Genomic DNA, 27,818 nt, shown 5'->3' with positions numbered 1-27,818 from the left:
CGGATTTTAGTTAGCCTTTAATAGAACTCCAACGCATTAACAGTAAACAAAGACGTAAGTACAAAACATCCAAATGTTACCTATCAGTAGTTCTGAACACTCACAGTGGTCACACTGTTGGAACTGAGGTCACTCACATTTTCAGGAAACGCAGTCTACCCTGTTTCGGTGGAATGCACGCTCTGGCAATTGGAAGGCAGAGACGAGGTTCGTTTTGTTCAGTGAATCCACTTTACTGGAAGCAGCTGTCTTCTCTCTCCTTCACTCCACATTTTTAAAAACTGTCCCTTTGCCTTTTACGTTAAAAGTGCTATCAGAACTGAAGGGGCCTTTCCTTACCGAAATAAAATTAACTATACAGGTCATACATTTCTGGGCCCATTTTGCCGGTTAAATCCCCACACGATTAGCAATTCATAGAAAATTAAGTGTTAAAAGAAGTTAGCACACTTGCACGCCAAAAGCACGATTCAGAGTTCACAAAACAGGGCTCGGTGATATAAAGTGCCTATGAGCAGCTTCCTATCATATACCGAGGCTACAGAACTTCCCTGGAGGACAGATCCGTTGTTGGCATAAACTGTTGTCACGGTAGGCTTCTCAGATAGAATATTCTGGATGCGCAGAACCTATTCAGGGGATACAGAAGATTAATACCGAACCACCATACACCCATGTCACTCAATCGCCGATAATCCCTGTCTTCCACAACGACACAATGATTAAGAGGACATGCTGTTGAAAACAGCAGTTACCAATCTTTTTAATGTTTAAATGAAAGTACTTTTTTAAGCCTTCAAAGAAAGTACTTTCTTAAACCATCTAGCTACTGCATGCCAACACAGGATTTCGGGTTATTATAGTAATTGAGCATTAATGGAAATACTTCCACGCTACGCTAGCATGAACAGAAGTCATATCATGTGGGGAGCTGACAATAAGCCAGGTATTTAAAAACATTGCCAGTCTACCACACAAGGAGGCACATGTCTTTAAAGAAAAGGCCTTTTGACTAGTTTCCACCATAATTTAATACATCAAAAGATTATCTTTCTAAAAGTATTTGAATAAGTGAAATTCTGCCAATTATTGGCTTAAAGCACTTACAAAATCACTGCATAAGTTTATTGTATCCTTGGTTTAGAATTACTAAACAAACTGTCCCCGTGACAGTTTTCTGTATTATTAGTTCAAAAGGACTTGGACAATTAAAGTTGAAAAATTAAGGTTTAAAAAAATAGAAGAACCTCTGATGACGGAGGATTGTTTGGGTCATAAATGAAGAGCTTCTGGCCATTAGGATGACAGCCTACCAAGATGTCCCCCGAGGAAGGATCGATAGATAAATTGTCCACCAGTGTATCCAACTTGAGCACCTTCCAAATGAAAAAATGTCAATATCTAAATGACTTGAGAAACTTGATTAAATAATTTAGGGCTAACCTTTCTTGCCTCTCTACACGTGGGAAAATTACACACAGCTCCCTGCTTCCACCCTTTTAACACCCATATGGCTTAAACTAAATTTAATAAACTGGTTTAGAGCCACTTTTCATCTTCCCTGAAATTAAGAAAGTTAGGGTGATGATCAATCTCTCTAAAAAATGAACTCCTTTTCCTTTAAAAGATGCACAATGATCAGTTAGCTCAAGGAACTCATTCAAAGCAAAATAGGAAATTCTTAATCAATCTAAAATATGTGTTGTCAAGCAGGAAGAAAATGATAATGGTGTGGAACCCAATTTCTACCTTCATTTATTATTGAAAGAGCTGACAATGTGCATAAATCTTCATTTCAGAATTCATCTATTAGTCTTTTCAATTGTGAAAATTCTTATTGGAATTCATTGGGTACCATCAGTACTTCATGGAATGGGCTCTAAATCTGATGCAAATATCACTCCCAACCCTCCGCTGCATGTAATCAGTCGGTCCTTGTGATTGCTGGGGACAGGAGGCTTGGCCTGTTGTAGGGAGGTAATATTTAAAAACCCAGAATAGCAACCCTGGCATCATATTCTGTTCTAAGTGAATGAAGTACTGTTATAATACAGTGTAACTACAAAATTACAAAGTATAATAGGTTAAGGCCTACTTGATATATGAAAATAAATATTTTACCTTCAATTGAGTTAAATTCATATTAGGGTGTCTTTCCAAAACATGAATTTCATGAGCCAGGATATCAGCAACGTAGATGTACCTTCACAGAAAGGACACACTGGTTAGAGTTCCATGCCAATATAAAGCTTCATTAATACAGTATGGAAGAATAAGTCTTAATAACCTGCCAGGAAGTTAATCAATGATGGGCCCTCAAGGAATGCTTGATAAAGGTCAATTTTTATTTAAAAAGGAAGCTTCCAAAATCAATTCATTATTGCTACAAACAATCACGGAATTGTTAAATTATTTCTCAAAAGGTTTGTAAGGGGAAAAGTAACATAGAATATTATTTTGAATATAAAGTCTGATATTTGCCACCGAAAGGACAACAAACCAAATGTCTGCCTTCCGAGAAAAAAGCTTTTCTATTCCACGATATAATTTGATATTTCTAGGAATCATCTTCACGTAGAAATATATGGTGCAGAACAGAATACACTTTATTATTTATTAACAGTCCTTCACACTTAATAAAATATTTATTAACACACTGAGAATTTTCAGAGTAAGAGGTATTCAGAACAATCTGTCTACATCTAGGGAGGATGAATTAATGGACTACTTTACGGTAATTTTACTCATTGAATTGACTGTTCCATGGCAACTGTTCTATTGCGCAATTATCATGTGTAAAGCCATGAGCTCAGTATGGTGACGGACATAAAGAAGAGGCAGGCTTTTCCTAAAAAGTTTATAGTGTGTTGGGATGATCAGACTGGTTTGTACACATGAAACAAATAATACAGCATGATTGGTAGCACGAGAAAGATTTCAGGCCTTAGAGACTGAAGAAATATCTCACTCCTTGAGAACACAGAAGGCTTCACAAAGGAAAGGCATCTGCAGTGGCTAGGGAAGGAGAGACTGGATTTGAGGAAATGAGGACAAAGCACCTTCTAGGCAGAAAAAAAACATGTGAGCAAAGGCACAGGGGCAAGAATGAGAGAGGCATATTTGCAAAATAATGAGTTCTTTGTCTAAAGAAGGGAAAGTATGAAAACGGTCAAAAAGGGAGGTTGAAGCTCGCCTATTAAAGCAAGTCCAACCCTTTAGCTTGCCTCGACTGGATAAGCAATTGGGTCCCACTGAATTTTTAGAATAACAAAGTGGCATAATAACAAATGGTCAGTTCCATTCAACAAGTACTGAGCATTTGCTTTGCACCTGGCGGGGCTCAGCAGGAGGAGTCAAAGATGAAGCCGGCCGAGCCCCCTCTTTTGGAGGGCCTTAAAGGCTTGTGGAAAACAGAAAGACAAAACTGGCAACAAGGCAGAAAATGTCAGTGGACTGAAAACAAGTTGGAAGAAAGTCTACTACTCGAGCCAAAGAGGATGAGAACCGAAAGCGCGCAGGCGTCAGTGGGAAAGGAAAGGGGATGAGGACGGCTGGCTCGCGGGTTGGCCGGGGAGGGTGAAAGAGAAGCAGTTAGAGCTGAATCCTCTCTCATTATTATTGTTTGCAGCTCGGGTGCTGGAAAGTTTGAGTCTCATAATTGAAAGATGAGAGTTGGGGGAGAAAAACAGATTTGGCAGGAGAGTTAGAGATAATTTAAATGATTCTCCACTCATCTTCTATAATCAACAAGAAAGAAGAAATTGTGTCATGAAAAAAGACATTTAGTTGTCAAGGAATGCCAAATTTATTTCATGTTATATTTGTAGGAGTTTAAATTGTTCAGTGTGCTAAGGTAGCACAAGGGGAAGTTAATAAAATTTAATATCCTTTCTATATGTTATGGTTGGATGTATAGAAACAGAGAGATAATTTGGGAGGGGGGCAATTTGGCAATATCTATTAAAGTTACAATTGAAAGGGGTCACTCTTTGGGTAAGTGGTTCTATTTTGAGGGATTCGTTCTATGGACACAGTTGTACAAATGTGCAGAGAGGAAGGGCTCAGAGCATCACTTTTAGCCCATGCCCAGCTGGCATTCAAACCCAGGTCTGTCTGTATCATCCCCAAACCTGAAGATGGATCATGCTGAAATGCTCCCTTCAGGAGTCGTTCCTTAAAAATATCTGGAGAAGCTTCAGTGGTAAATGAGAAATACATTTTTTATAAAAAAAAAAATATGAAAAACAATGTATCCATTAACAGAGAATTGGTTAAATTACTTTAGGATCATCCCTATAATGGAATAATATGCAGCCAATAAAACAAAGGTATAATTATTTAAAAAGAAACACCTACCTCACACTTTAATAGGTATATGTAAATATAATCCCACTTCATAAAAATTTACATTTACAAAATTAAATTCTACAATGATATATACCAAAATTTAGATATTGTATGTAAATATATATGTGCTTAGTATATATTTTATATTACATATAAACATTATATCTACTTAATAATATTTTATACAAATAATCAATGTATATAATATATTATATGCATATAATATATATATTATGTAAGTCATAGGCCAAAAAAATATCAAGGAAGCTTCTTACATTGGGGAAAAAAAAAAAAAAGCAAAGTGAAGAATTTGACCCAGCACCACTACTAAGGAGAAAGGAAGATACTCTTATAAGGAATCATACTTTTTATCAGGTGAAATATTGATCCCATTGGCTGCATCAAATCCTTCTGCTACCACTTTAACTTCATTTGGACTGTAGTAAACAACATTTGCCCAGTGTAAGTTCAAGTATGTTTCCAAATACTTTAAGAAAGGATCAGAGAAATAGTGGTCATTGGTGGCATAGAAATGTGCTGGTCCAACAGCTATGATATCATTCACACTGAAAGAGAAAAATTAACATGTGAGAGAAAATAAGAAGCCAGTTGGTCTCCGTATTAAAGATTAAGTCTCTGGAAGGCATACACAATCTGTGCTTTAAATTTTTGGTAAGAGGTTTCCCAGGAAAAGCTCAGCTAAAAATCACATGGCTATAGTCATATGTAATCTACTATAATACGATTTTTCAGAGAACAATTCTCCATGATAACAGGTAATCTGAAGACAGGTCATTTAGCAATTATGGCAGGACTCTTATAAAAGAAAAAAGAACTTGGTGCCAACAGGGTATGTTTTTGACAGCAAGAAACGTAGGGTTTAACAACAATATGAAAGGCTACAGCTATCTAGAGTATAGAGCTGGATAGAGCCTCATCGGCTGCTGAGCTGGTTAGGCTGTCAGTAACATTTACCTAGCTTTCATTTACTCAGTTGCCGGATTTTCCTGAGTTCCTTTGCTTAGTTATTAGTCAAACTAAGGTTGACTGTTCAAATTCTAACTGACTCACAAAGCGGACCTGCCGAGAATGAACGGGCACTCAATAAACACTTGCGGAGAGATGGATGATGAAATTGCCATAGTACAATGCTTCAGGTGAGAGATTTATATGCTAAAAACAATTACCTTTTTAAAACCAGTTAGGCAAGGGCGTTCTTAAATTGAAATTCCAATTACCCTATGCAAAAAATTTCTGAAAAGAGCTGCTTTCTTCTTTGTTAAATGAAAAACAGAGCTACAGGGAAGGTGAGTCCCCTCTTCCTGAAAGAGCACCATGATGCAGAGACTGCCTGGGCAGTATTTATGCTCCTACTGATTACGAAGTGCATTTTTTGGAAGAACTCTTGGAAATTACATGCAGAAGCCCTAGACAGGGATGGAGAAATTTAAAAATATTCACCAAGTTCAAACTAAAAGAAGCAGTAGGCTAACGCAAGCTGAGCCGGGGAGATACACATGACTCTCTTTTAGCCACATTATCAACCAGCTGAATGTTCTGGAAGTAGGAGTGACCTGCTTCCAGTCTGAATCCCTCCAACTCTGTGTGTTAGCCCACAGGTACCACAAGCCCGGTGGAAGCACTTTGTAGCAGTCCATACAAAGCACACTGACTTCACTTAAAGCAGGCTACTCTTCCTTGGCAGGACAAACTATTATGGTTCGGGTGATGAGTCATCTGAGATGGAAGGTGATGGCAGGGAAAACAGGGAGGCTTGTCTTCTGCTCCCAAGATGGCCCTGAAGAGCAGCTCGCCTGTAATCCAGTGTTTTATCATTTCTCAAGGGAGTCCTCATAGAACACTGATTATTATGAGTGACACTGACTTTCCCTGCTCTACAAGGAAACCACACACACACACACACGTATTTACGTATGTGTATACATATACCTATTTTAGCTCTTATCAAGGCTGAGAGGACCATCATGAGGAATTACATAGAAATGCCAGAGATAAATTGGAGAATGAACAAAAGGGCGAAGTACCTTGGGAAAAGTTCATGTCTGATTGTTTTTAGATGCAAAAGGGAATTATCTTCTTCTTCAAATTTAAAAATTTCCACTGTATTCTTGAATTCTGGGTGGTTTACAACAAAGAGATAAACTGTGTCGTCTAAAGAATTGAAAGAACAGAGTTAATTTACAAGATAGAACCATAGGACCTCTGGGCAGACACTGACATTTAAATACCACAGGCGGGAAAAGGTTGAATGTATAAGCTGTTAGACGACCTAACAGATCATTCTTCTTCCCCGTCCTTCCCATCACTGTCTGGCTGGTGTTATTTCTGATCATTGGTCCCCTGACCTTTAAGAAAGAGTGTTTTCCACTCCATATACAGAATTCATGAATAATCTGTTTATAGTTTAATTCAGAAATATAGCTCTTTTTTAATGCAATAATCACAGATATATGAAAAAGGTTATGAAATCTAAACATTCTCCCAGGTGTTAACTGTTAGAAATTCCAAATGTAGCCTAAGTTGCTGCTAGCTGGAGAGGCAAATGATCAACTTATTTGTATGAAGAATACAGAAATAATTCATGAGTTAATTGTTCTTCTCTTTAACTACAGATTCGATCCAAATCTATTTTCCACAGTCATTTGCAAACCATGATAAGTTTCTCAATGTGGGGAGCTCATCAGCTCTTACCATTGTCTATGAAGGTGCTGATACCATGTGGATTGAACGAAGCTAAATTGAACCCACGGCTGATTCTTAATTCCAGCGCCCTCGGGTTTTCTTTTTTTAGATCCATCATTAGTATCCCTCCAGGCTTATCTGGGGAAAAGCTGTGGAGTCCTGGACATTTTAAACCCTTTTCAAAACAGAGGAAAAAGTTAAATATAGAGGAAATATTGAGGCTTCAGTGTGTTTATGGGCTAAAATGGGTTGTATAAATAAATGATAAATAGAGACTTTGGTTAAAGGTGGCGGCATTACAACTACAAACAGCAAGAAAGAAGAGAGGAGACGTTGGAAAAAAATAGGAATTGGGGGCTGGTGAGCTGCAAGATGAATAGGTATTGATTTTTCTGAGTTGAGGCACAAGACTAGGGGTGTAGTCTCTTAAGGGATAACCAGAAGGTTGGTGGACTGGGAGATACCAAGCAGAGTTGGGGGGGGAGGGGAGAAGTGAAAGTTTACACATGGGCTGTTGACCCTCAAGTCCTTGGCCTGCCCTTTGCTCCTAGAGAGCCCAAAGTCTTGGTGAATGGTGTCAGTCAAGACTCCCCCCCTTGTCTCACACCCCTGATCCAATCCCTCAGCAAATCCTGTTGACTTCACCCTGAATAAATATCCCTTCATAAGGATGCGAACCTTTCTCACCACTTCGGCTATGACTGCCCTGGTCCAAACCACCCCCACAATTATGGCAACAGCTCACAACTAAGTGCCCTTACTGATTTTTTCTGGCCTTTCCCTAAGGAAGACCGGTCTCCCACCAACATCCAAATTTTGTCAGATGATGTCACACCTCTGATCAAAACTCCATCTCATTCAGATTACGAAGTGGAAGTTCTTCTGATTGACTAAAGGCCCGGTATGATCTGCCCTGCTCACCCTCCTCCACCTTCCCCACCCCAAACACTCCAGGTCTCCTCCCTCATCTCCTATTGGCCACATGACTTCCTTAATGCTCTTCAAACCAACCAGGCACACTCTCACTTCAGGGCCTTTATCCACACTGTTCCCTCCGCCTAGGAATGCTCCCCGCCCCGCCCTGCCGCGCCCCGCCCGCAAGATCTAGGGCTGCTAGATGCTTTATGGCTGTGTCAAACGGCACTTAGAGCTGTTTGGCATAGACGCATATTTAGACATACATAAACGGCAGCCTGACCACACCTTCAGCTGTCCCTCTCCACTGCCCCACCTTCTTTCACTTCTCGTTAAAGTGCTGCTACCATCTGACACAGATTCATCCTCTCCCCATTGCAACGTGAGTCAGGACTTTGTCTCGTTTGTTCACTGCTACATCCCAGCGCCTGGAGCCGTGCTTGGCATACGGTTTGTCCTTTCCCCACTGATTATCACCTTTATCATGTACAAGATCCCTTTGTATACTGATCTGTTTGGGGACTCATGCCTATTCCTGTACCAATACACCCCTCTTTAATTACTAGAGCTTTATTTATATATACAGCCAATATATTTATGGCGAGTCCCCATATCCCACACCTGTTTTATTTTCACCAACCAGTCCTTAGATATTTCTGCTCATTGATTTTTCTGTATAAAATTTGAAAATTAAGTTGCTGTTCTGAATGGAACATTATTATTGTTATTTTTTATCACTATTACAGTTTCTGCTTGGTTCTTCCTTGTGCACGGGAAAGCTGGTGAAGTTTTACATGTTCATTTTGAATCCAACCATTTCACTGAACTCTCCCCGTGGGTCGAACAGTCTGTTAGTTGAATGTCTTGGATTATCTAAAAAGCAGGTAATGATGATGTCTAAAAATTATGGCAGTTTTGCCTTTTTTTCTACCTCATATTTCTTTTTCTTGTTTTATTGGGTTATGAAGAACTCTAGTAGATTACTGATGGTTATAATATTTGGGGGCATTTTCTTCCTTTTCTAAACATTTATGGGAAGGCCGCTAATGTTTTACCACTAAGAATGATGTCTGCTGTAGGTTTCAGAGAAATTACCTTCCATTTCTAGTTTTCTTAGAGCTTTCAACCAGGAATGAAAGGCTGAATTTTACTTAATGTTTTCTCGGGACTCACCAAAATAATCTTGGCCTTTTCTCTTGTAGATTTTTTTAAGGCATATTTTATGCAGATTAAAAAAGTATACAAAAATTAAGTCTCACTTTACGCACAAAATTCAACATAATAGAAATTATCTCCAATTTAAAAAAATTCATCCAAATGATAACACTTCAAGGCTGGCAGGCTCAGTAAGCGGAATAAACCAGAATTAGGCCATCCCTACATGGCAGCGCCACCCCAGTGGCCGATAATCTCTATTTTGTATCACTGTCCCATAAACAAGAGCATGACTTCAAGGCACAGAAAGCTCTAGCAGCGATGGTGCTCACTATTCATTTTAATGCTCCCTATCATTTAAATCTGTTTTTTCTTTTTTTAAAAGTTTTATTTATTTTTACTTGCAGTAAAATACACATACCAAAACTTAACAATCTTCACCATTTTAAGCGTACCATTTCGGCGGTGTTAAGTACACTCACATTGCCATTTAAATCTTTCTTATATTCTATTTTGTGTCATCCAGTTCTTCACGAAGTGTGATGTTGGTTTTGGGCTGACCCTCATACCCATAACCGTGGAACAGGATGGGTCAGACAGGCTAACATGCTTGGAAGAGGGAAAGACAGCTGCAGTGAGATACACGTTACTCGTTTAGAAAGGAGTGAATTCTGGGAAACAGGAGAGACAATGCTGAGTAATTTAAAAATCAGCAGTAATACAGTGGGATTGTTTCTAAATCTGAAAAAAAGAAAAGACAGTCAGATAACCAAGGAAGGACAAAAAAGCTGAAGAAATTCTATGACATGACTACAAGATCATTGTGACAGTCATCAGCCCCTTCGTGGAAATGACTATAGATTTATGTGCTTGGAGGAGACCTCACTTCTCCTAATTCAGATTTACTCCTATGGGGCTTGAGATCTCGAAACATGTGAGTTCTGGATTACAAAAATCTCTGAGAATACCTCTTTTGGAAAAAAAAAAAAAAAGGCAAATGATTTTTACTTGCCTTAGGATTTTTGCGTCTCTAGTTACAAACAACTCTGACAAGGAGTCCCAGTGTTTTCTCCTAAGCCTATACACATGTGTAAGCATGTGCTTCCAAACAAACTGACAGTCCTACCAGAAATATCATTTTACTCATTCTGTGTAGGTAATTACATAACCCTGTCTTTTGAGACTGTATTTTAAAAATTTAATATAAATATTAGGTTCTTGCCCAAGCCTACAATGTTTCTTTTTTTCCCCTCAGTGGTAACAACCAGCTGCTCAGTGTTCCACCTAAAAACCATCAGGAGCCTGACTGGTATCCTAACCCTCAGTCTCCTCTAAGCCAAGTTATCTCACCTTTCCCATAGGCCTGACAACTGTTTTATTAGCACTGTGACTCTTCGAAAGCATCTCCATGCTTTTCACACCTGAGTCTCAGAGCCTGAAAATAATGGATGCTGCGGGGGAACAGAATCATTACAGGCCGCCTTCCTCAAGAAAAGCCAAACCCATGACGATGCAAGGACACTCCTGGGGGCCCAAGCCAGGGAAGAAAGGTGGTCAGAACGTCTAATCGCCCACTTACACAGTCTTCCAATTAGATGATGACTGGTGTAGGCCAGCACACAGGCGAATCAATTTTACAGTCTGTCTAATGTAGGCCCAGGGAAGTGGTTATTTTTCAGCTTCTAAGAATTAAGGCAAAAGTGAAGGGCATAAATAAATTCAGTTGGTGACTTTCACGAGAGGCTATTCAGGGGGAAAAAGAAAGAAAGAAAAAGCCTTGGTCTAGGAAAGTTGGTATACTGTTTGAAAGTAAACAATAACAGCAAGAACATGAGCTTAAAATTGAGTAATGGAAAGAGAGATAGATGCTGTATTTAAAAGAGTATAATGGAGTATGGCATATCCACAACAATGCCCCAAGTATGCTTTTTAATAAGAAACTTTTGAAACACAGATTGCATTGAAATATTTTAGTGCAATGCAGTGGGGACATGAAGAGCAATTAATCAACTGGCAAAGACTTTTTCATCTCTACATTTAGATTTTCCAAAATCCTGTTTAAACTGTCTTTTTTTTTTTTTCCCCAGAACATATTTTTGAAAGTGAGGAATTTAAAAAACAAGGTACTGCTCTGCAGGGCTCATCAAACTCCCTTGTACCTCCTCCACTGAGACTGGCGAACGAAGGAGATACTCACCACACTAAGGAAAGCCAGACCATTGGGAAGGATGTCAATATCATCCGCACCAGCTTCTGTAAGTTCAAGAAATAGACAAATGTCACATTCAAATTCCGTTATTTGTTAGATGTAACTGGGACTTAGTTTTACTTTATCAGTGCCTGCATTTTTAGGAATGGTTCTAATTTTTTCCAAGGAACCAACCACTCTCTTTAATACACGTCAGTCTAAATCCCTTCCTGCAGTGAACCTCTGACTTTAAGTGTTAGATATTTTATGTTTACTCAAATCAAAGTCAAGTAATCACTACATTTCCAGCTATAATAGAGAAAAAGTTGACATCTGTACACTCTTATGATAAACATCCAGATGTCTGTACAAAAGTAATTGACATCAGGGGAATATTACTTTCAGAGAGAAGGGCTCCTAGTCATTTAACCATGCAAATATTCTTGTCCCTTTCTCTGCTCATTCAATCTGAAGCAAACACAGACATTTCTCTCATTAACAGAGATAAAACACCTGGGATTATATATTCCCTCTTTAAAAAACAATGTCTGCTTGTTCTCATAAGCAAAGAAAGCTTTCCATTTAATCTTTAAATTTAGGCTTTAAACTACAGAAAACAACCAGCAAAAGAAAATTAATGAAAAATACCATGCACCTAAGCCAGCTGAATCTTCTAACGCTTGTCTCTGAGCAGGCTACAATTACTATTGATTGTTTATTGATTGCCTGCAGTCCACTCCACACAGCACAGCAAATAATTAGACATAAGACCTTCCCAGTGGTCTCACTGTGTAAATTCCACAGACAGATAATAGACCCAAACACAAGAAAAGAGGAATAAAAATGGCTTAGATTAAGCCAAATCATGACACATTCTTTGAGTCCACAAAATCCAATCTTCCCCTTTAAGGCCTCTCCAAAGGCTTTCTCCAAGATTATTTCTAGGTTGTCAAAAACAAACAGCATCTAAGCAGCCATTTTGGTTTTGATTCATGAGTCTGCATTTGGCTCATTGCCTCCAGTGTTGCTGGCTCTATCATAGTGGAGAAAAGCAAAAGAAAATACAAATGCCAAGAACTTCACTTTGTAAAGATGACTGCAATCATGAACACCTGCAATTCCTGTTCCTTGGCAAGAAGGCCATTATGCCAGGCGTAAGTGTATATATATATATATATATACACTTACGCCTGGCGTAATGGAGGAGTTTTTAATCTGGGTCTGTGGATTCCTAAGGAGCCACAAATGGGTTTTAGAGTCTGTGAACTTGTTAAAATTCTATGCAGTGCAAAATGTCATCTGTAGGCTCAGCTGAGAAATTTTCTATGAAAAGGATCCTTGGCTTTCAGCAGGTTTAAAAAAGGGTCAGTAATACGGCAAAAAAAGTTAAGAATCCCTAGTCTCTAGTCCCATGGTGGTTCTCAACTGGTAATGAGCAGGGATCAGGGGAACTCAACACCACGTGTGTGTACATGCAACCACAAACATACAAACACACTCACATGCACATGTCAGTCCAAGGTTTACTTTCTGGATCCATTTAGTAGGAAGTCAATTAAATAAAATTGGTTGCTCCTGAAAAATTACTTAAAACAATTTAATTTCAACGTGTACATGCTTATACACGTAGTGCAAGAAAAGATATATAGAAACAAATTAACAAGGTTTCTTTGGGTGGTAGGATTATGAGTGATTTTCATTTTCTTCTTTATACTTTTCTTTGTTTAAAATTTTCTACAAACAATAGTACTGTTTTAGTAGTCAAGGAAAGAACAACATTTTTAAGATATTCTCATTTTAACCACACACTGTAACTTCTTTCTGTTTAACCCCATTGCCTAATTCCAAGAAGAAAAAAAAAAAGTCTTTTTTTTTTTTTAAAGATTTTATTTATTCATTTGAGACACAGAGATACAGAGAAAGAGAGAGAGAAAGCATGAGCAGGGAGAGAGGCAGAGGGAGAGGGAGAAGCAGGCTCCTCGCTGAGCCAGGAGCCCGATGTGGGCCTAGATCCCAGGAACCTGAGATCATGACCTGAGCCGAAGGCAGACGCTTAACCATCTGAGCCACCCAGGCTCCCTGAAAAAAAAAGTCTTACCTGCAGTTTTCTTTAGAATATTTTCCGGATCTATCCCCCACCCCATCTTCATTTCTATATCCATTACTACAAGAGAATTTTATCATTTCGTATCACCTCTTTGGTGTGATTACTGCAAGAGTAGTCAATGCTGGAGAAAATTTTTTCTCCTCTAATTTAATAAAAGGAGTAGTAATAGTAATAGCTACTAAAATACAGTGTTTACCAAGGGCCAGGCTCCTTGTAAGCACTTTACATACATTATTTCACATAATTTCCTACACCCTAAGAAGCAATATTATTATCTCTTATTTTAAAGTTAAGAATATAGATATAGAGCCTTTGAGCGGTTTGGCAAATTGCTCAAGGTCACACACTGGGAAGCTGGGACTCAAGTTCTTTTGTTCTGACTTAAAAGCACACAGAAAAAAGACAACCTAGCATTGAATGAGTTCTCTCTGTCAGAACCATCCGCTCGTTCCTCTCTGAACAGACACTTTACTTTGTAAATTTGACTGTGGTCAATTCCAGAGGTTGGCTTTCCCCCCAAAAGTTCTGCTTCCATGCCTCCTCCCAAGATCTTCACCAATCCATAGTCTGCACTTTTCTTTAAAACCTTTTTCAAAACCCTCTTGTGCTAGAAAGTCTTCTAGCTTGGCACATCTGATTTTTTATTTTCTCTCATTCCTTTGGTAATGATCTCTGTCCGAGATAGCTAGCTGCTGCCTACTATCCATACTGCCCTTCCTCCTTTTCAGCTCCAGGGGCCTGGCAACATAGCCACAGACATTTTCTACCCTTTCTTGTAACAGTTGAGGCCATTTGCCTCGGTTCAGGTTAATGGGATGTGAGAGCACAGTATGCACGCAATTTCTGGGTAAAAGAACTAAAAATAATAGCCACGTCAATGTTCTTTCTACCCTCTCCTGCTGGGAAGTGGCCATAACTGGAGTTCTAGTCTTGGACCAAGAAAGAAGCAGTATGTTGAAGACAACTGTGTTGCTTCATCAGCCTTTGTACCAGACTGGCCACACAGAGCCCGTAGTCATCTTATCACCCTAGGCCATTTGCTTATCTCTGGATGGCCAAGTAAAAGATGATAAATTTCTCTCTCCTCTAGGTGTAACTTTATAACAGCAAATCAGCCCTTGCCCATTCCCAATAGAGTACCCGAGATATAATGTACCTTTTATTGTTCACTCTTTTGGCTCACTGGTGAGGTATGTGTGTTAATCACTCTGGGAGGAGATACTATATTGGAAAGAGAATTTGCAAAAGGTACTAAACCTCTCTGAGCTTTGGGTCCTTCTCTGTCATAAAAAGAAAAAAGAAATCTAAATCTCACAGTAGTGTGTATTTTGTTTTCCTTTCATAGGTAGACTGTAAAGTAACTGATCACAAGGGCTGCAAACTTCAATGCTCTTTTTTTTTTTTTTAATCTCCCCAGCCGCAGTTTTTGTAAAGGTCTTGATTGCCAAGTGTATAAAACCGCTAATTAACTCAAAGAGACAATCCATTCAAAATTTTATTTTCGTCCAGAACTCTGAATGCCCGCATTTTCAAAGACATTTAGAAAATGTTTTAAGCTTTTAAGCCTCAAATAGACTTAACTAGCTCCTGTCATTATAATTTTTATTATTTAGATGTTGATATTAGGCCAAATCTTGGGTAAGAGCTTGGTTTCTTGTCTGTAAGATAATGGGAAGGAATACACAAAATGGGACTGTGAGCCTACCTTGTGCTCCCACAGAAGGCACACATCCGTATGATATGTGGTAGATGACTACTGTTGATTAAAACAGAAAGACCTGAGATGATATGTATGAAGCACCGAAGAACTGCAAAGAGTTCATTTCTAGTCATGGTGAATGTAGCATTGGAATGTGTGTGTGCGTGTGTGTGTGTGTGGTGGTGTGTGAGTATGGATGTTGATGGGGACGGAAAGGTAGGGGAAAGTGGTCTTACCTCTTAGAGGGATTGCTGGCCTCAAGTGCATGGCTACCACTGTTTCCAAAGTGCATACTAAAAAAAGAGAACCTTCTCCCCTTGTTGCCTACCATAAGAAGTTGCTTTTGCCTGTATGGGAATGTACATGCCCAGCACACTGTTACTCCTTGTAATCAAAAGACCACTGAAGAAGCGACTGTTATTGCAAACATAAAACCACATGCTATTACTAGCCATTAGTCATCACGAACATAGCATTCAACAAATGTTCATACAGTGCGTGCTAACCACAGAGCAAAAACAAAAAAAAAGAAAGAAAAAAAAGCACAATTCTAATTAGATCTAAAAATGTATCCCAAATGTGCTTCTAATCACTCATCGTTTCGCTCTGTTGCCTTTTGAAGTGCCTCAGAGGCATTAAACACTTCACAAGCAGGGCCAGAGGTGACATATTTCCTCATTCTTTCCAATTCCAGACAGCAGCTCACACACATCACAACATAAAGGTCACAAACACAGACAGACGCCTGTTCGGAATACAAATGTCTTCGGGCTTGTTTTTCTCCGAGGAGCCCTCCATCCCAGTGAGTTGTAACAGCAATACACTTGGCGGTTCGTCCTGTAATGTGTCTGGTTGTGCCCTATTGTCTACTCTGAGACTTGAATTCACAGGAGGTGGGCACCACAGGGCCAAGGGCTGTTTAATAATGTGACAATTATTAACTCAGTAGCAACAGTAACCTTTGAGATCATGGACTCAACCTCCCAACCTTGTACAACATCCCTCACAGATGCCATCTGGCTCTTGCTTAGCGGCCAGTTCTGAGGGGGCTCTTCATGAATGCAGTCAGAAGGCAGGGCGCAGTGGCTGAGTTTCTTGGGACTCCAGACAACCTTATTTCTAGAACTGTCTGCCTTATCTGGCACAGATCTAGTCAGTCTGCTATTTGATCCTGAGTTTGTATCTTCCTGCTAAGTGTATGGGCAACAGTAACAAAGAGGAGAAGCCCCAGGAGAAAGAAGTCAAGGAGTCTAGGCCCAGGGAGATAGGACTGGGAAAAAGTACCAAAGTGGCAATGGAAACTAGGAGACAGGGCACATAAAAAACAGATGTGTGAAGGAGAGGCAAATAACAGAACCGGAAAGAAACTCTGAAGTAGAGAAGGCTGCTCTGAAAACTGATAGGTTTCATGAAAACGAAGCCTTTTTGTGTGTGATCCAGCAAAGGATCACTACTGTGTTTTTGCTCAAAGAGCATCTTGAGCCCTGTCTGTAGTGAATGTGTTTATAAATAGGAGGTACTGAGTTTATTAGCATTGCCGACTCCAGGGCAATTTAGCAATGACTATCAAAACTTTAAACATTTTTTTAATATTTAGTTATTTTTTTAGAGAGTGAGAGGGAGAAAGAGCGTCAGTGTGCACACGCATGTGTGAGGGGGTGGGGAGGGGCAGAGGGAGAGGGAGAGAATTGCAAGAAGGCTCCACACTCAGAGTGGAGCCCGATGCAGGGCTCGATCCCACGAGCCTGAGATCACGACCTGAGCTGAAACCAAGAGTCAGACAATTAACCGACTGAGCCACCCAGGCACCCTATCAAAACTTTAAATACACATGCTACCTGAACAACAATCTCACCGTTAAGAATTTATCCTATCGATATACAAGAGCTCTATGTACAATGATGTTCACTGATTTGTTTGTAGTTGCAAAAAAAAAAAAACTACAACCATCCAAATGTGCGTTAAGAGGGAAATGATTAAATCCACCATGGTTCCTGCAAACATGAAAAAGAATGAGGTAGATCTACATGTGTTGATGTGGGAAGCTGTTCACATTGCACTTGGAATAAAGCAGGTTGTAGAATATAATCTTATACTAAGATGCCATTTGTGAAAAATAAATATGTATGCATATATTTGTTTGCATTTGAGCTGGAAATATCAGGAAAGAGAAGAAAAACTTTCTCCCTGGAGTTATTTCTGTGAGGGATGGAGATTTTCTTGAGAGATTTTTTTTTCCCATTTTGTGACTTCTCTTCCTTCTGACACCTTCACTAGCCGACAACTAGGCTGACAGAGCACAAGTCTCAGGGGCCACACACAGCGAAGAATACAGACTTTACAAAACTAGTTCAGAAAAGTCACTAAGCAGGCAAGAAATCAAACAATAAACATAGGACTACACAAATAATTAACAAATTGCAGGGAGAGTGAGAGAGAGAAGAAATACAGGTGCATGTGATCAAAAAAAAGATTGAAGAGGTTTTTGTTGATTTAATGTGATTTTTCCTCTGATCAACACTAGTGGAGTTCCAAAATACTGTTAATGAGTTTTTTCGTGTTGATGGCCAAACAATGTAAGGTGTATAACAAGCATTTTCTCATACTTACCGATTCCTTTAATGAGGTGGCAGTTTGGAAGGTCTACAGATTCTACTTCTCTGGAGGCTTTAAGTCGATTTCTGTTTTAAAAAAAAAAAATCTATGTTTATGTATTCCCTGCTTTGTTGAAGACAGGGTTTAAAGAGGCTTATAGCAATACATAAAACACAGCATAAATCTAAAGCAGATAAAAGAAAAGATAGAAAAACAAGGGTAGGAACATAAAATAGCACCAGAAATGAAGTTAAAATAAAAATGCGTATCACAAAGTTCTATATGTGAATGTCGGTCATAAAAGAAAGCCAATAACTCAACAAATAAAACTTGTAATGCAAGTTCCCAAACAAAGACGAACACAGCACCAGGTCATATTTCTCACAGCCCTGGTGTGGTCAGAAGAGCTCCAGATGTAGAACCAGAAGAGCTGAAAAACGCTCAGACCCTCTGCAAAATGACACGGGGCCTGACGCGAGGCCAAGAGAAGAGGCGTTTTTCGGAGCCAGGCGCACAGAAGCTGTTAAGAAACATGTGGAGGAGGTCCCATCCCCATCACAATATTTACTGGGTGAGAACTTTGGAGAACGCCAACTACTGTAACAAAAGAACTTGTTGCTGTTGTTTCACAAAAAGTAAAGGCACAGAAATAATGAGGAAATGGTGAACTGTAATGAAATACCTTCCCCACCGGCCTGTCCTGAGAGAGGGCCACAAAGCAGTTTGGCCAAACACATCTGGGAGCTCTTCTTTGGAAGCCACATGCTGTAGGCTTTCCCTTCTCTTCTCTTGCTGTCTCTCACCTTCTCTTTCTGTTCTCTACAGTCATAAGTCATAATAGTGCTTGCAGAGTAGTTTACATTTTTTCAAATGTACCCCACATTTAAGAGAGAAAAATGACCATTTGCTGCTTGTCCCTCTCCTATTCATATCCTTGACAACGTCTGACTGCTAGACACCAAATTTGGGGAAGGTTACTGGTCTCAGCAACGTGGAAGAAGGCCGAGGCCCACCTAACCCAGAACCACCAACAGGTGGTAGCAACTATATAATCTGGCAACTCATATCATATATAAAGTTCCTAATTAAAATGTTAGTATGTTATTTCGAGGGGTACCTGGGTGGCTCAGTTGGTTAAGCGTCTGCCTTCGGCTCAGGTCATGATCCCGGGGTCCTGGGATCGAGTCCCACATCGGGCTCCCTGCTCAGTGAGGAGTCTGCTTCTCCTTCTCTCTCTGCTCCTCAGCCCTGCTTGTGCTCTCTCTGTCTCTCTCTCAATTTCAAATAAATAAATAAATAAAAATCTTTAAAAAAAAATCAGTATGTTATTTCGAATCATATAATTCAAATAGTGTCAAATTTTTTTTTTAAAAAGATTTTATTTATTCATTTGAGACACAGAGATACAGAGACAGAGAGAGAGCATGAGCAGGGAGAGAGGCAGAGGGAGAGGGAGAAGCAGGCTCCTCGCTGAGCCAGGAGCCCGATGTGGGGCTCGATCCCAGGACTCTGGGATCATGACCTGAGCCGAAGGCAGACACCCTACGACTGAGCCACCCAGGTGCCCCTAGTGTCAAAATTTTTTTGAAACAATATAGCAATAAGGCAATAAAACAAAATTAAAGTGAATCAAATAAATATATTAAATATATAGATGTAATAAAAATTAAAAATAAAATAAAATTTTAAAGTAAAGCATTTTATAAAAAGACAATACATCTCCCATTTACAAGTCCCAGGAGTGATTTAAAGGGGGAAAACATGTATATTTAGCCTAATGGGTAGCAGTAATACTAGTGGTGATAGGGATGCTGCTGCTGATGACCATGGGTGGCAAAAGGAAATCAGTAATAAAAACAGCTAAAACTTATTGAGTCCATCACTGTTCTATATGATTTACCTGAATGACGTCATTTAATTGTTAAAACAACCCTAAGAAGTAAGTACCATTGTCCCTACTTTAGGGATGAGGGAAGTGACTCAGAGGTGAAGGAACTTTGCTGAGGTTTGGCACCTGCTGGGAAGAACCTTCCAGAGGCGGTGCTCTAACCCACTCCAGTATTTTTCTCCAAAAGGCTGAAGAGATCTGTGTTCCTTAGCAGCAAGCCTGCCTGGCCATGAGCAGGTGAATCTCTATGGGCCTCAGTCTTCTTTATGCATAAAATAAGGATGAGGCTAGATGGCGTCCCAAGTTCAGTGGACACTGCATGATTCCAGAAGCAGATGGAGATATGTCAGTAGGTCCCAGCTGCAGTTTCATCAAGTTTCTCTATCATGGATTGGTTTGGGTGTCAATTTTATACAACCTCCTATTATACTCATTTAACCGTACAAAAATAGGGGTAATGAGGATTGTCATCTACCTTTTTCAAAGATAAATTATATGGATAAAATAAAATTCAGTTGTGTTTGAACAGTTTAATATGGGTTATTTTTTAGAGTCAACTCAGGTCTGCGTAAATGACTGATAACTACACATTGCCAAGAGGGTAATCTTTATTAACTAGTTTAGTTGTACAGTATCATCTCTAAATATGCAGACTGCCTACTATTAAAACTGAAGTTACACAAGGGCTGTGCATAACTTCTGGCTAATCAAATCACTTTTTCTTAATTCTCTTTTATAATAAAAGAAAGACAGGATTTTATTTCCAACCTTTGTGGCCCATGAAGACTTTCAAATTCTTTTGGTGGAAAATTGCTAGGCTTTTTACCTGGTAGAAGCACCAGTTCCCTACCCATTAGTGAACTTCTGTATTCTGGGGTGGCAGGCCCTCTTAGCTGACAAACCTAAAGCCATCCTCACCCCATTTCTTCCTCACTCCTTTCCACTGCAGAGACAGACAAGCCAAACATTTGCTTTCCCAGACTCCTTTGTATTTAGGGGTAATCATATGACTCAGGCTTTGGAGAAAGATATTTTTGTTCCCGATAGAAAAGGCAGACACAAGAAGAGAGCTAACTGGTATCCCCCCACCCCTCTTCTCCCTTCTTCATGATTTGACCACACATGCAGTGCTTCAGACTATAACAACCATTCAGTATTATTATATTTTTTTAGATGTATCTATGTTTTTATTTTATATATTTATTTTAACAAGGATAGACTACTTTTTGTGTATGACATATTTTATTTTTTTATTTTATTTTATTTATTTTTATTTATTTTATTTTATTTTATTATGTTATGTTAATCACCATACATTACATCATTAGTTTTTGATGTGGTGTTCCATGATTCATTGTTTGTGTATAACACCCAGGGCTCCATTCGGTATTCTTAACATGACAAGAATGAGGACATAATGCCAATAGTGAAGGGTTGAAGGACAAAAATATAAGAACCTAAGTTTTTGATATGATCATGCGCTCAAGGGACAAGCTATAGAATGACTCACCTACAAAGTTTTTATCATGTGAGAAAAATAAGCCTTTATTTGTATATGTTACAATTAATTTGATGTATGTTACTTGCAGCTAAAAGCACTCCTAACTGTTAAAGAGATTTAAGAAGTTTGGAGTACTATACAAGAGAAAGCTCTACAAACCTCTTTGGACTAGCAGATCAAGAAGCCTAAATGCATTCATGCCAAATTAAAAATAAATAAACAAATGGTACAGACACAAATGATTTTGGCATAGCCTATTTGCTGCCTAGCACTTTATGTCCTAGCATGCTTATGAGTGTACTAGGTCAGGGATAGCAGTCTGCTCTCATGCAGACATTGTGAATCAATCTCAGCACTCCTTCCCTTTAACCCACAGCCAGCCTCATATACAATGTCCCAGGCAACCACTACTGCTCTAGGTTCCTTATGTTTTTCTCACTTTCCTCTTCTTTTTCATTAAAATTGGGTTATTTTCCTTTGAGTTACAACTATATCATAGGTATAATACAGCGAAGAAAATACAGTTTTCCTTCAATTGAGCCGGCAGTCATTTCCCCAAATGACACCATTGGAAACATGTACATTAAGGTTCTTAATCTGGGGTCTAGTGACCTTTAAGGAGTCCATGGGTAAAATTCAGGGATCCATGAACAGGGATGGGAAAAAAATACATCTTTATTTAAACCTAACTGAAACTAAGCATTTCCTTTGATGATGAGTGCAGGCAGGAAACCACAGAACTTCCTTCTAGCAGTACCTGTCTCTCTGTCAATAACAGAAATCACAGACATTGTTACATCACATCTCAGTTGCAGATATCTCAAAGTACCGTTTATACTCACTGCTACTTCAAAATATCTATTGCTACATATTCAAATACCTTTATATCTATTTAAGGCTTTAATTAAGAAGCCCATGTTATTACATCATACATTAGATTTTAAAAATAGGCTGGTAATGGTATTTAAGTATTTAAATTAGTATTAACTTACATAGTATTTAATTTTGTTTTGGAATCCTATGTGTTTTATTTTATGCATTTACAAACATGATGCTGACCAAGGGTCTATCAACTGATGAATGGATAAAGAAGATGTGGTATGTATTTATATAATGGAACAGTATTCAGCCATAAAAAAGAATGAAATCTTGCCATTTACAATGACATGGATGGGGCAGAGAGTATTATGCTAAGTGAAATAAGTCAGAGAAAGACAAATATGATTTCACTTATATGTGGAATTTAAGAAAAAAAACAAATGAGCGAAGGAAAAAAAAAAGAGAGAGAGAAATGAAGAAACAGACTGTTAACTATAGAGAACAAACTGATGGTTACCAGGGGGGAGGTGGGTGGGGGGATGGGTGAATTAGGTGATGGGGATTAAGGAGGGCACTTGTGATGAACACAGGGTGATGTACGGAATTGTTGAATTACTATATTGTACATCTGAAATTAATATAACACTGTATGTTAAATAAATGGAATTAAAATAAAAACAACAAAAAAAGGAGGGGCACCACAAAAAAAAAAAAAAAAAAATTAAATAAAAGCATAATGCTGAGGAATCAAGGCTTTACCAGATTGCCAAATGGATCTATGGTACAAAAGTCTAAGAACCCCTGCCTGAACATTGTCATTACAAGTAACTTTCATTGAGCACTTACCATGTATTTGGTGTTGTTTAGCACTTTACAAGAATGAACTCCGGTATTTTTTATAGCCCCACTATGTAGTGGGTAGTATTAATATCCCCATCCTACAGATTAGGACATTGAGGCATAGAAAGGTGAAATAAAAAGCCAAGAACCCAAGTAAATAGTGGAGCTAAGAAATGAATTCAGGCTATCTGGCCGCAGAGCATGATTATTACATCATACATTAGATTTTAAAAATAGGCTGGTAATAGTATTTAAGTTTTTAAATTAGTATTAAGTTACATAGTATTTAATTTTGTTTTGGAATCCTATGTGTTTTATTTTAACCAACAATCATTACCATGAAATCTATTTTTATTTCCTTTTTTTTAAGTTTTTTTTTTGTTTTTTTTTTAGATTTGTATTTATTTATTTGAGAGAGTGAGAGCAGTAGCAGGGGGCCACAGGAAGAGGGAGAAGCAGACTCCCTGCCAAGCAGGGAGCCCGATGCGGGGCTCAATCCCAGAACCCCGGGATCATGACCTGAGCCAGGGGCAGACACTTAACCGACTGAGCCACCCAGGTGCCCCTCAATTTCTGTTTCTTTCACTCAGGAGACAGCATTACCCATCCAGAGTGGGATGAGATGGGGCAATTAGTTATTATGTTGCCTTATCTTCAACAAACTAGGAACACAGTGTTACTACCTGGCAGTACTTTGTTCCACCTTTCACTGCCTTTGAATTTACCAACTACTGAAGGGGCTTTATCATTTAAGTACAGGCTTAAATACAGACAAACAGAGGCTTTATCTTTTAAGTACAGACTTGTAACACCCCTTGGAATTTACCTCTCGGGCCCCTGTAATGCTTGTAGTACTTAGTAACTAAGAATTTGTGATTAGGCATCTTAGGCTGGGAGTAATTTGCTCCAAAGGCAGAAGAGCTAGGAGGCAGTGGGGGAGCTGGGGCAAACTGTATTTGGAATCAGAAGCCCTGGCATGGAGTACAGGTTCAGCACTAATTACCTGTTGAACTAATTAGCTGACTCCCTCCAGCCTCAGTTTTAACATGTCTAATATAGAAAGGAAGACATATACGAAGACTGAATGAAGTCATAAATGTAAAAGGGCTTTCTTTCCAAATGTCAGTAAATGTATATTTTGGTGTAGGGGCCCCTGGGTGGCTCAGTGGGTTAAGCGTCCGACTCTTGGATTTTGGCTCAGATCATGGTCTCAGGGTCGTGGGATCGAGCCCCACATCGGGCTCCACACTCAGCAGGGAGACCGCCTGAGATTCTCTCTCTCCCTCTGCCTCTGGCCCTCCTCCCCCACCTCTTGAAATAAATAAAATCTTTTTAAAAATGTACATTTTGGCTTAATATAAAGAACTTTTGACACTTTTGACACAGTGACCAGAACACAGTAGTCACACAATCAATGATAAGGAGGGTGGTAGTTTAAAAATAAAGCCTGACCTTGCAGAAGTGTTCAAAAGCAGACTGGATAGCTTTTTGGTACAGCTGTCCTAAAATCAGTCAGGCAACAAGCAGAATGTTCAGATGCTTGTTTTAGGGATTCCTGCTCATGCACAGGCCTCTGATGTACTCAAGTCTCATGACTCATCCAAGGGTGTGTACTTTGCAACAGGTAGTAATTGGCCTGGGGATATTTGTGTATTTCTATTTCCCCCTCTTTTGCTCAACTAGGGAGGAGTAGGAAAGTTGGGTATAATATGCCACCCTCCCCTGGGCACTTTAGCCAGTTACAGTTCAGAAGGAAAGAGACAGCTTTGATTCCACTTATCTATCTGGGACATACTTATACTAAAAAAAAGTATTCATTATTTATCTGAAATTCAAGTTGAAATTTAAGTGGGCACCCTGGGGGAGAGAAATAACTTGAATGCCTAAGTGCCATCTCTAAAAATAGGATAATGAAAGAGCAGGCACCAAATGAGAGCAAAAAACAAACAAACAAAAAACCAAAAACAAGCCTGGGTTTTGAAGAGCCTTTCCTTATGGAGAGGTAGGAACATGCTGCTTTTCAAAACAGACTCTAAGGGTCTGAAAGGAGAGATGCTATGCATTTGAGCACTCCACCTGGAACTCTGTAAACAACAGGCGCTTGATATTCCCCAAGCACAGGGTCACCAGATAAAATACAAGATGCCCAAATCTGAATTCCAAAGGAAGAATGATATTTTAGTATAATTATGCCCCAATATTGCAATGGGATATGCTTATACTACAAAATGATTCGCTGGTTACCTGAAATTCAAATTTAACTGGGCATCCTGCATTTTTACTTGCTAAATCTAGCCACCTATCACATATTAACATTCTTACATCACCTGATTTGGGAGTTCAACTATCCAATGAAGTTACCAACCTAGAAAATCCCTGATCAGTAAAACTTATTGCAGTCAAATCTTTAGAAAGGTGCATTAAATTGTGAATTACCTATAAGGTACATTCTATGTACATAAGCTTTATTTACTTTTTCTTAGGTTTGCAACTGTGACATCATTTAAAGGGACTTAAATTTAAAACTTTAAGATTAATAAGAAGAAAAAACCATTATTTGTGGAAAGCCTAGTAGTTTGAACTTTAGGACAATTTAATGAGCTTGTGAATTTAGTGGTATTGCCTTTGAAACTGAGAGGTGGACAGATCATACAAAATTATCCAACTCAAGAATGTTCTGCAGAGCAGGCTGGGTATTTACATAACATGAAAATTAAGGTCCACGTGTCCATTTCCTCCCTCTACCATACACTGTTCCTCCTGCTTGCATCCCTTTATCAGCAGATGAAGCTCCAGCTACAGGACAGTAGAGACAGAAACCCTGGTACCACTTTAGTCTCCCCACCCTTATCAGTGAGGCTCGAGTTTGGGCCCCTGTCCTGTTATTCTCTCCAAACTACTGTAATACCTTAACTAGTTTCCCCATGTCTACCCACTCTCTGTTCTACTACTTCTCAATTGTAACTGCATTATTAGAATTATAAGGAGAATTTTTAAAAATCAAAACCACTCATGCCTGGACCCCACGCAGACCAGATGAATCAGAGTCTCTGGGAGTGCAGCCCAGACATCAGCCCGCCAGGAGATTCTAATGTCCAGCCAGGATCCAGAACTATCGCTCTCCTCCATTCCATCCTTCCAGCTTCATCTCTACAGCAGCACAGTTAATTATGCTTTATAGCACAGCAACTGATTATGTTTTATATGGTTTAAACAGATTCCTGTTTAAACACACACACATACACACACCCCCCAAACATCAATAGTTCTCCTTTGCCTATCAAAGCAGGCCCCAATTTTTGAACTTCTAGTTAACCATCTCAAAACCTATCCTTCCCCCAATCCCTATTATTCACATCCCCTAACTTTATGCTCCCCCAAGTTGGTCTACTGCTAGTCCCCAAACTTCCCCACCTTCTCCCCTCTGTTCCCACTGCACTTTTCATCTAGGATGGCCCCATATGTGTTTCACTCATCTTTCAAGGCCAATGTCAAATAGTCTCTTCCTCCTAAACTCCCAACTTCGGGGGCTGTAATCTTTCCCCCTTAAGCCTGTAGGGGTTTGTATGTACCTGGTCTGGACATCCTAATGGATATATTTGCTTTATTTCTCTCCTCCCCTGTAATAGCGTGAACCTCTTAAAGGTAAGGACTGTGCCTCACTCCATTACAGGAGCCTAGGATGGCACACCATACATAGTAGGTGCTCCGTATTTCTGGAATCCTTTCGCATGAGGCTTCTAAAATTTGAGTTGGTAATTTAGAAACTATGATGTCGACCCATCCGAGCTTTTCATTATAATTAATACTGGGAGATGGACCAGGCTTGGGCTGTTGGACATTCTGGCTGCAGGGTTCCTGAGTGAAGATAAATAAGGAAGTGATGCAAGAACAGTAGCTGAGTGTTTCAAGTATCTTCGATCTACAGCGCCAAGATTAGAAAGCTGAAAAGTTTCTCAAACTATGCAGGGAAGGGATGGTGAGCAACTTTATTAAAAGACGGCGGCTGGTTTGGGCACCAAAGAGAAGCAGCACCAAAGACCTGAAATAAATCTTTATAATTAAAGGTTCGATGCATGAGTAATAGTTTTGCTTTCAAGTTGAAGCGCTGGGTTTGCCTGTGTAACTACAAAGCCCTCGCCGGTCAAACCTCGGTAAGCAGCAAAGGCTTCTCAACTTCCCAGAAAGTCTCCAGATTCAGCCCAAACTGTGTTGGGTTTTGCTAGAGGCTGGGGGGCGGCGGCGGAGGTGTTCACCAAGCTGCGGAACTGAGAACAATCAGGAGTTCTCACCCCGCAGCTCGAGAAGCCCTGCACGGCCTGCGCCCTCGCCCGCCGCCCGCGGCCACCCGGGCCCGGGGCCCCGCGGGCGGGGGCCGCTCGGGGAGGGCGGCCCCCAGCCAGGCCGCGCGCCGACGGCCCCGTGCGAGCGGGCCCACCTACCTGAGCGCCAGGAGCCTCTCGCCCAGCAGCGCCAGCGCTATCCCCAGCAAGCTCAGAGCCACCAGCCGCCCCATGGCGCGGGAGCCGGCGCCGCCTCGCTAGCGCCGGTCGGGGAGCACGGAGGGCGGCGCCCGCCTCCCCGCTCGGGCCGCGCTCCGCCCCGTCTCCGCCCTCCGCCGGCCCTTGGCTTTTGTCACCACCAGCTTCCCCCGGCCCTCCCCACCCCCCACCCACGGACGCCCCAGTTTAGGTTAAGGGCGTGAAACTTGGACTCCTCCACCTCCTTTCCCAAACGGACGACCCCCTCAAGGACCTCAAGCAGCCCTCGTACCTTTCTCATCCTAGTCTTCACAGACATCCCTTACCCCATAGGCCGGCAAGAAACTTCTAGATAAAGTTTGAAAGACTCTTTTTCATTACAGGAGAAGATTCAGGATTCTTTCTTGTAAATAATTCATGTTGGAATCAACTCCTTTCTATGACAGGGTGTAGACGGAAGGAAAGAGACATTCTGTTCCTAGTAATGCTTCATCTGCACCGGAGACCTCAAGACGTGGACGCTATTTTGATCTAACGTTTTTTTTAATTTTTGTTTTCTTTTACTTTAACAGCCATAACA

General features: G+C 40.0%; 1 protein-coding gene across 1 annotated transcript; it reads right to left on the bottom strand.

The window, feature by feature from the left end:
• On the bottom strand, positions 1-27,354 carry PON2 (paraoxonase 2). Its single transcript, XM_032402103.1, has 9 exons — positions 27,200-27,354; positions 17,725-17,795; positions 11,318-11,373; positions 7,060-7,225; positions 6,393-6,519; positions 4,713-4,913; positions 2,122-2,203; positions 1,248-1,376; positions 1-629 (listed from the first exon to the last, which is right to left on the bottom strand). Exons 1-9 carry the CDS (start codon positions 27,271-27,273, stop codon positions 471-473), a joined length of 1,065 nt encoding a protein of 354 aa, XP_032257994.1. The 5' UTR covers positions 27,274-27,354; the 3' UTR covers positions 1-470.
• Between the last annotated feature and the right edge of the window lie 464 nt (positions 27,355-27,818).

Source organism: Phoca vitulina, unplaced genomic scaffold, assembly GCF_004348235.1.
Source record: "Phoca vitulina isolate PV1807 unplaced genomic scaffold, GSC_HSeal_1.0 scaffold4, whole genome shotgun sequence".
Taxonomy (NCBI): Eukaryota; Metazoa; Chordata; class Mammalia; order Carnivora; family Phocidae; genus Phoca; species Phoca vitulina.
This window is presented reverse-complemented; position numbering and strand designations above follow the sequence as displayed.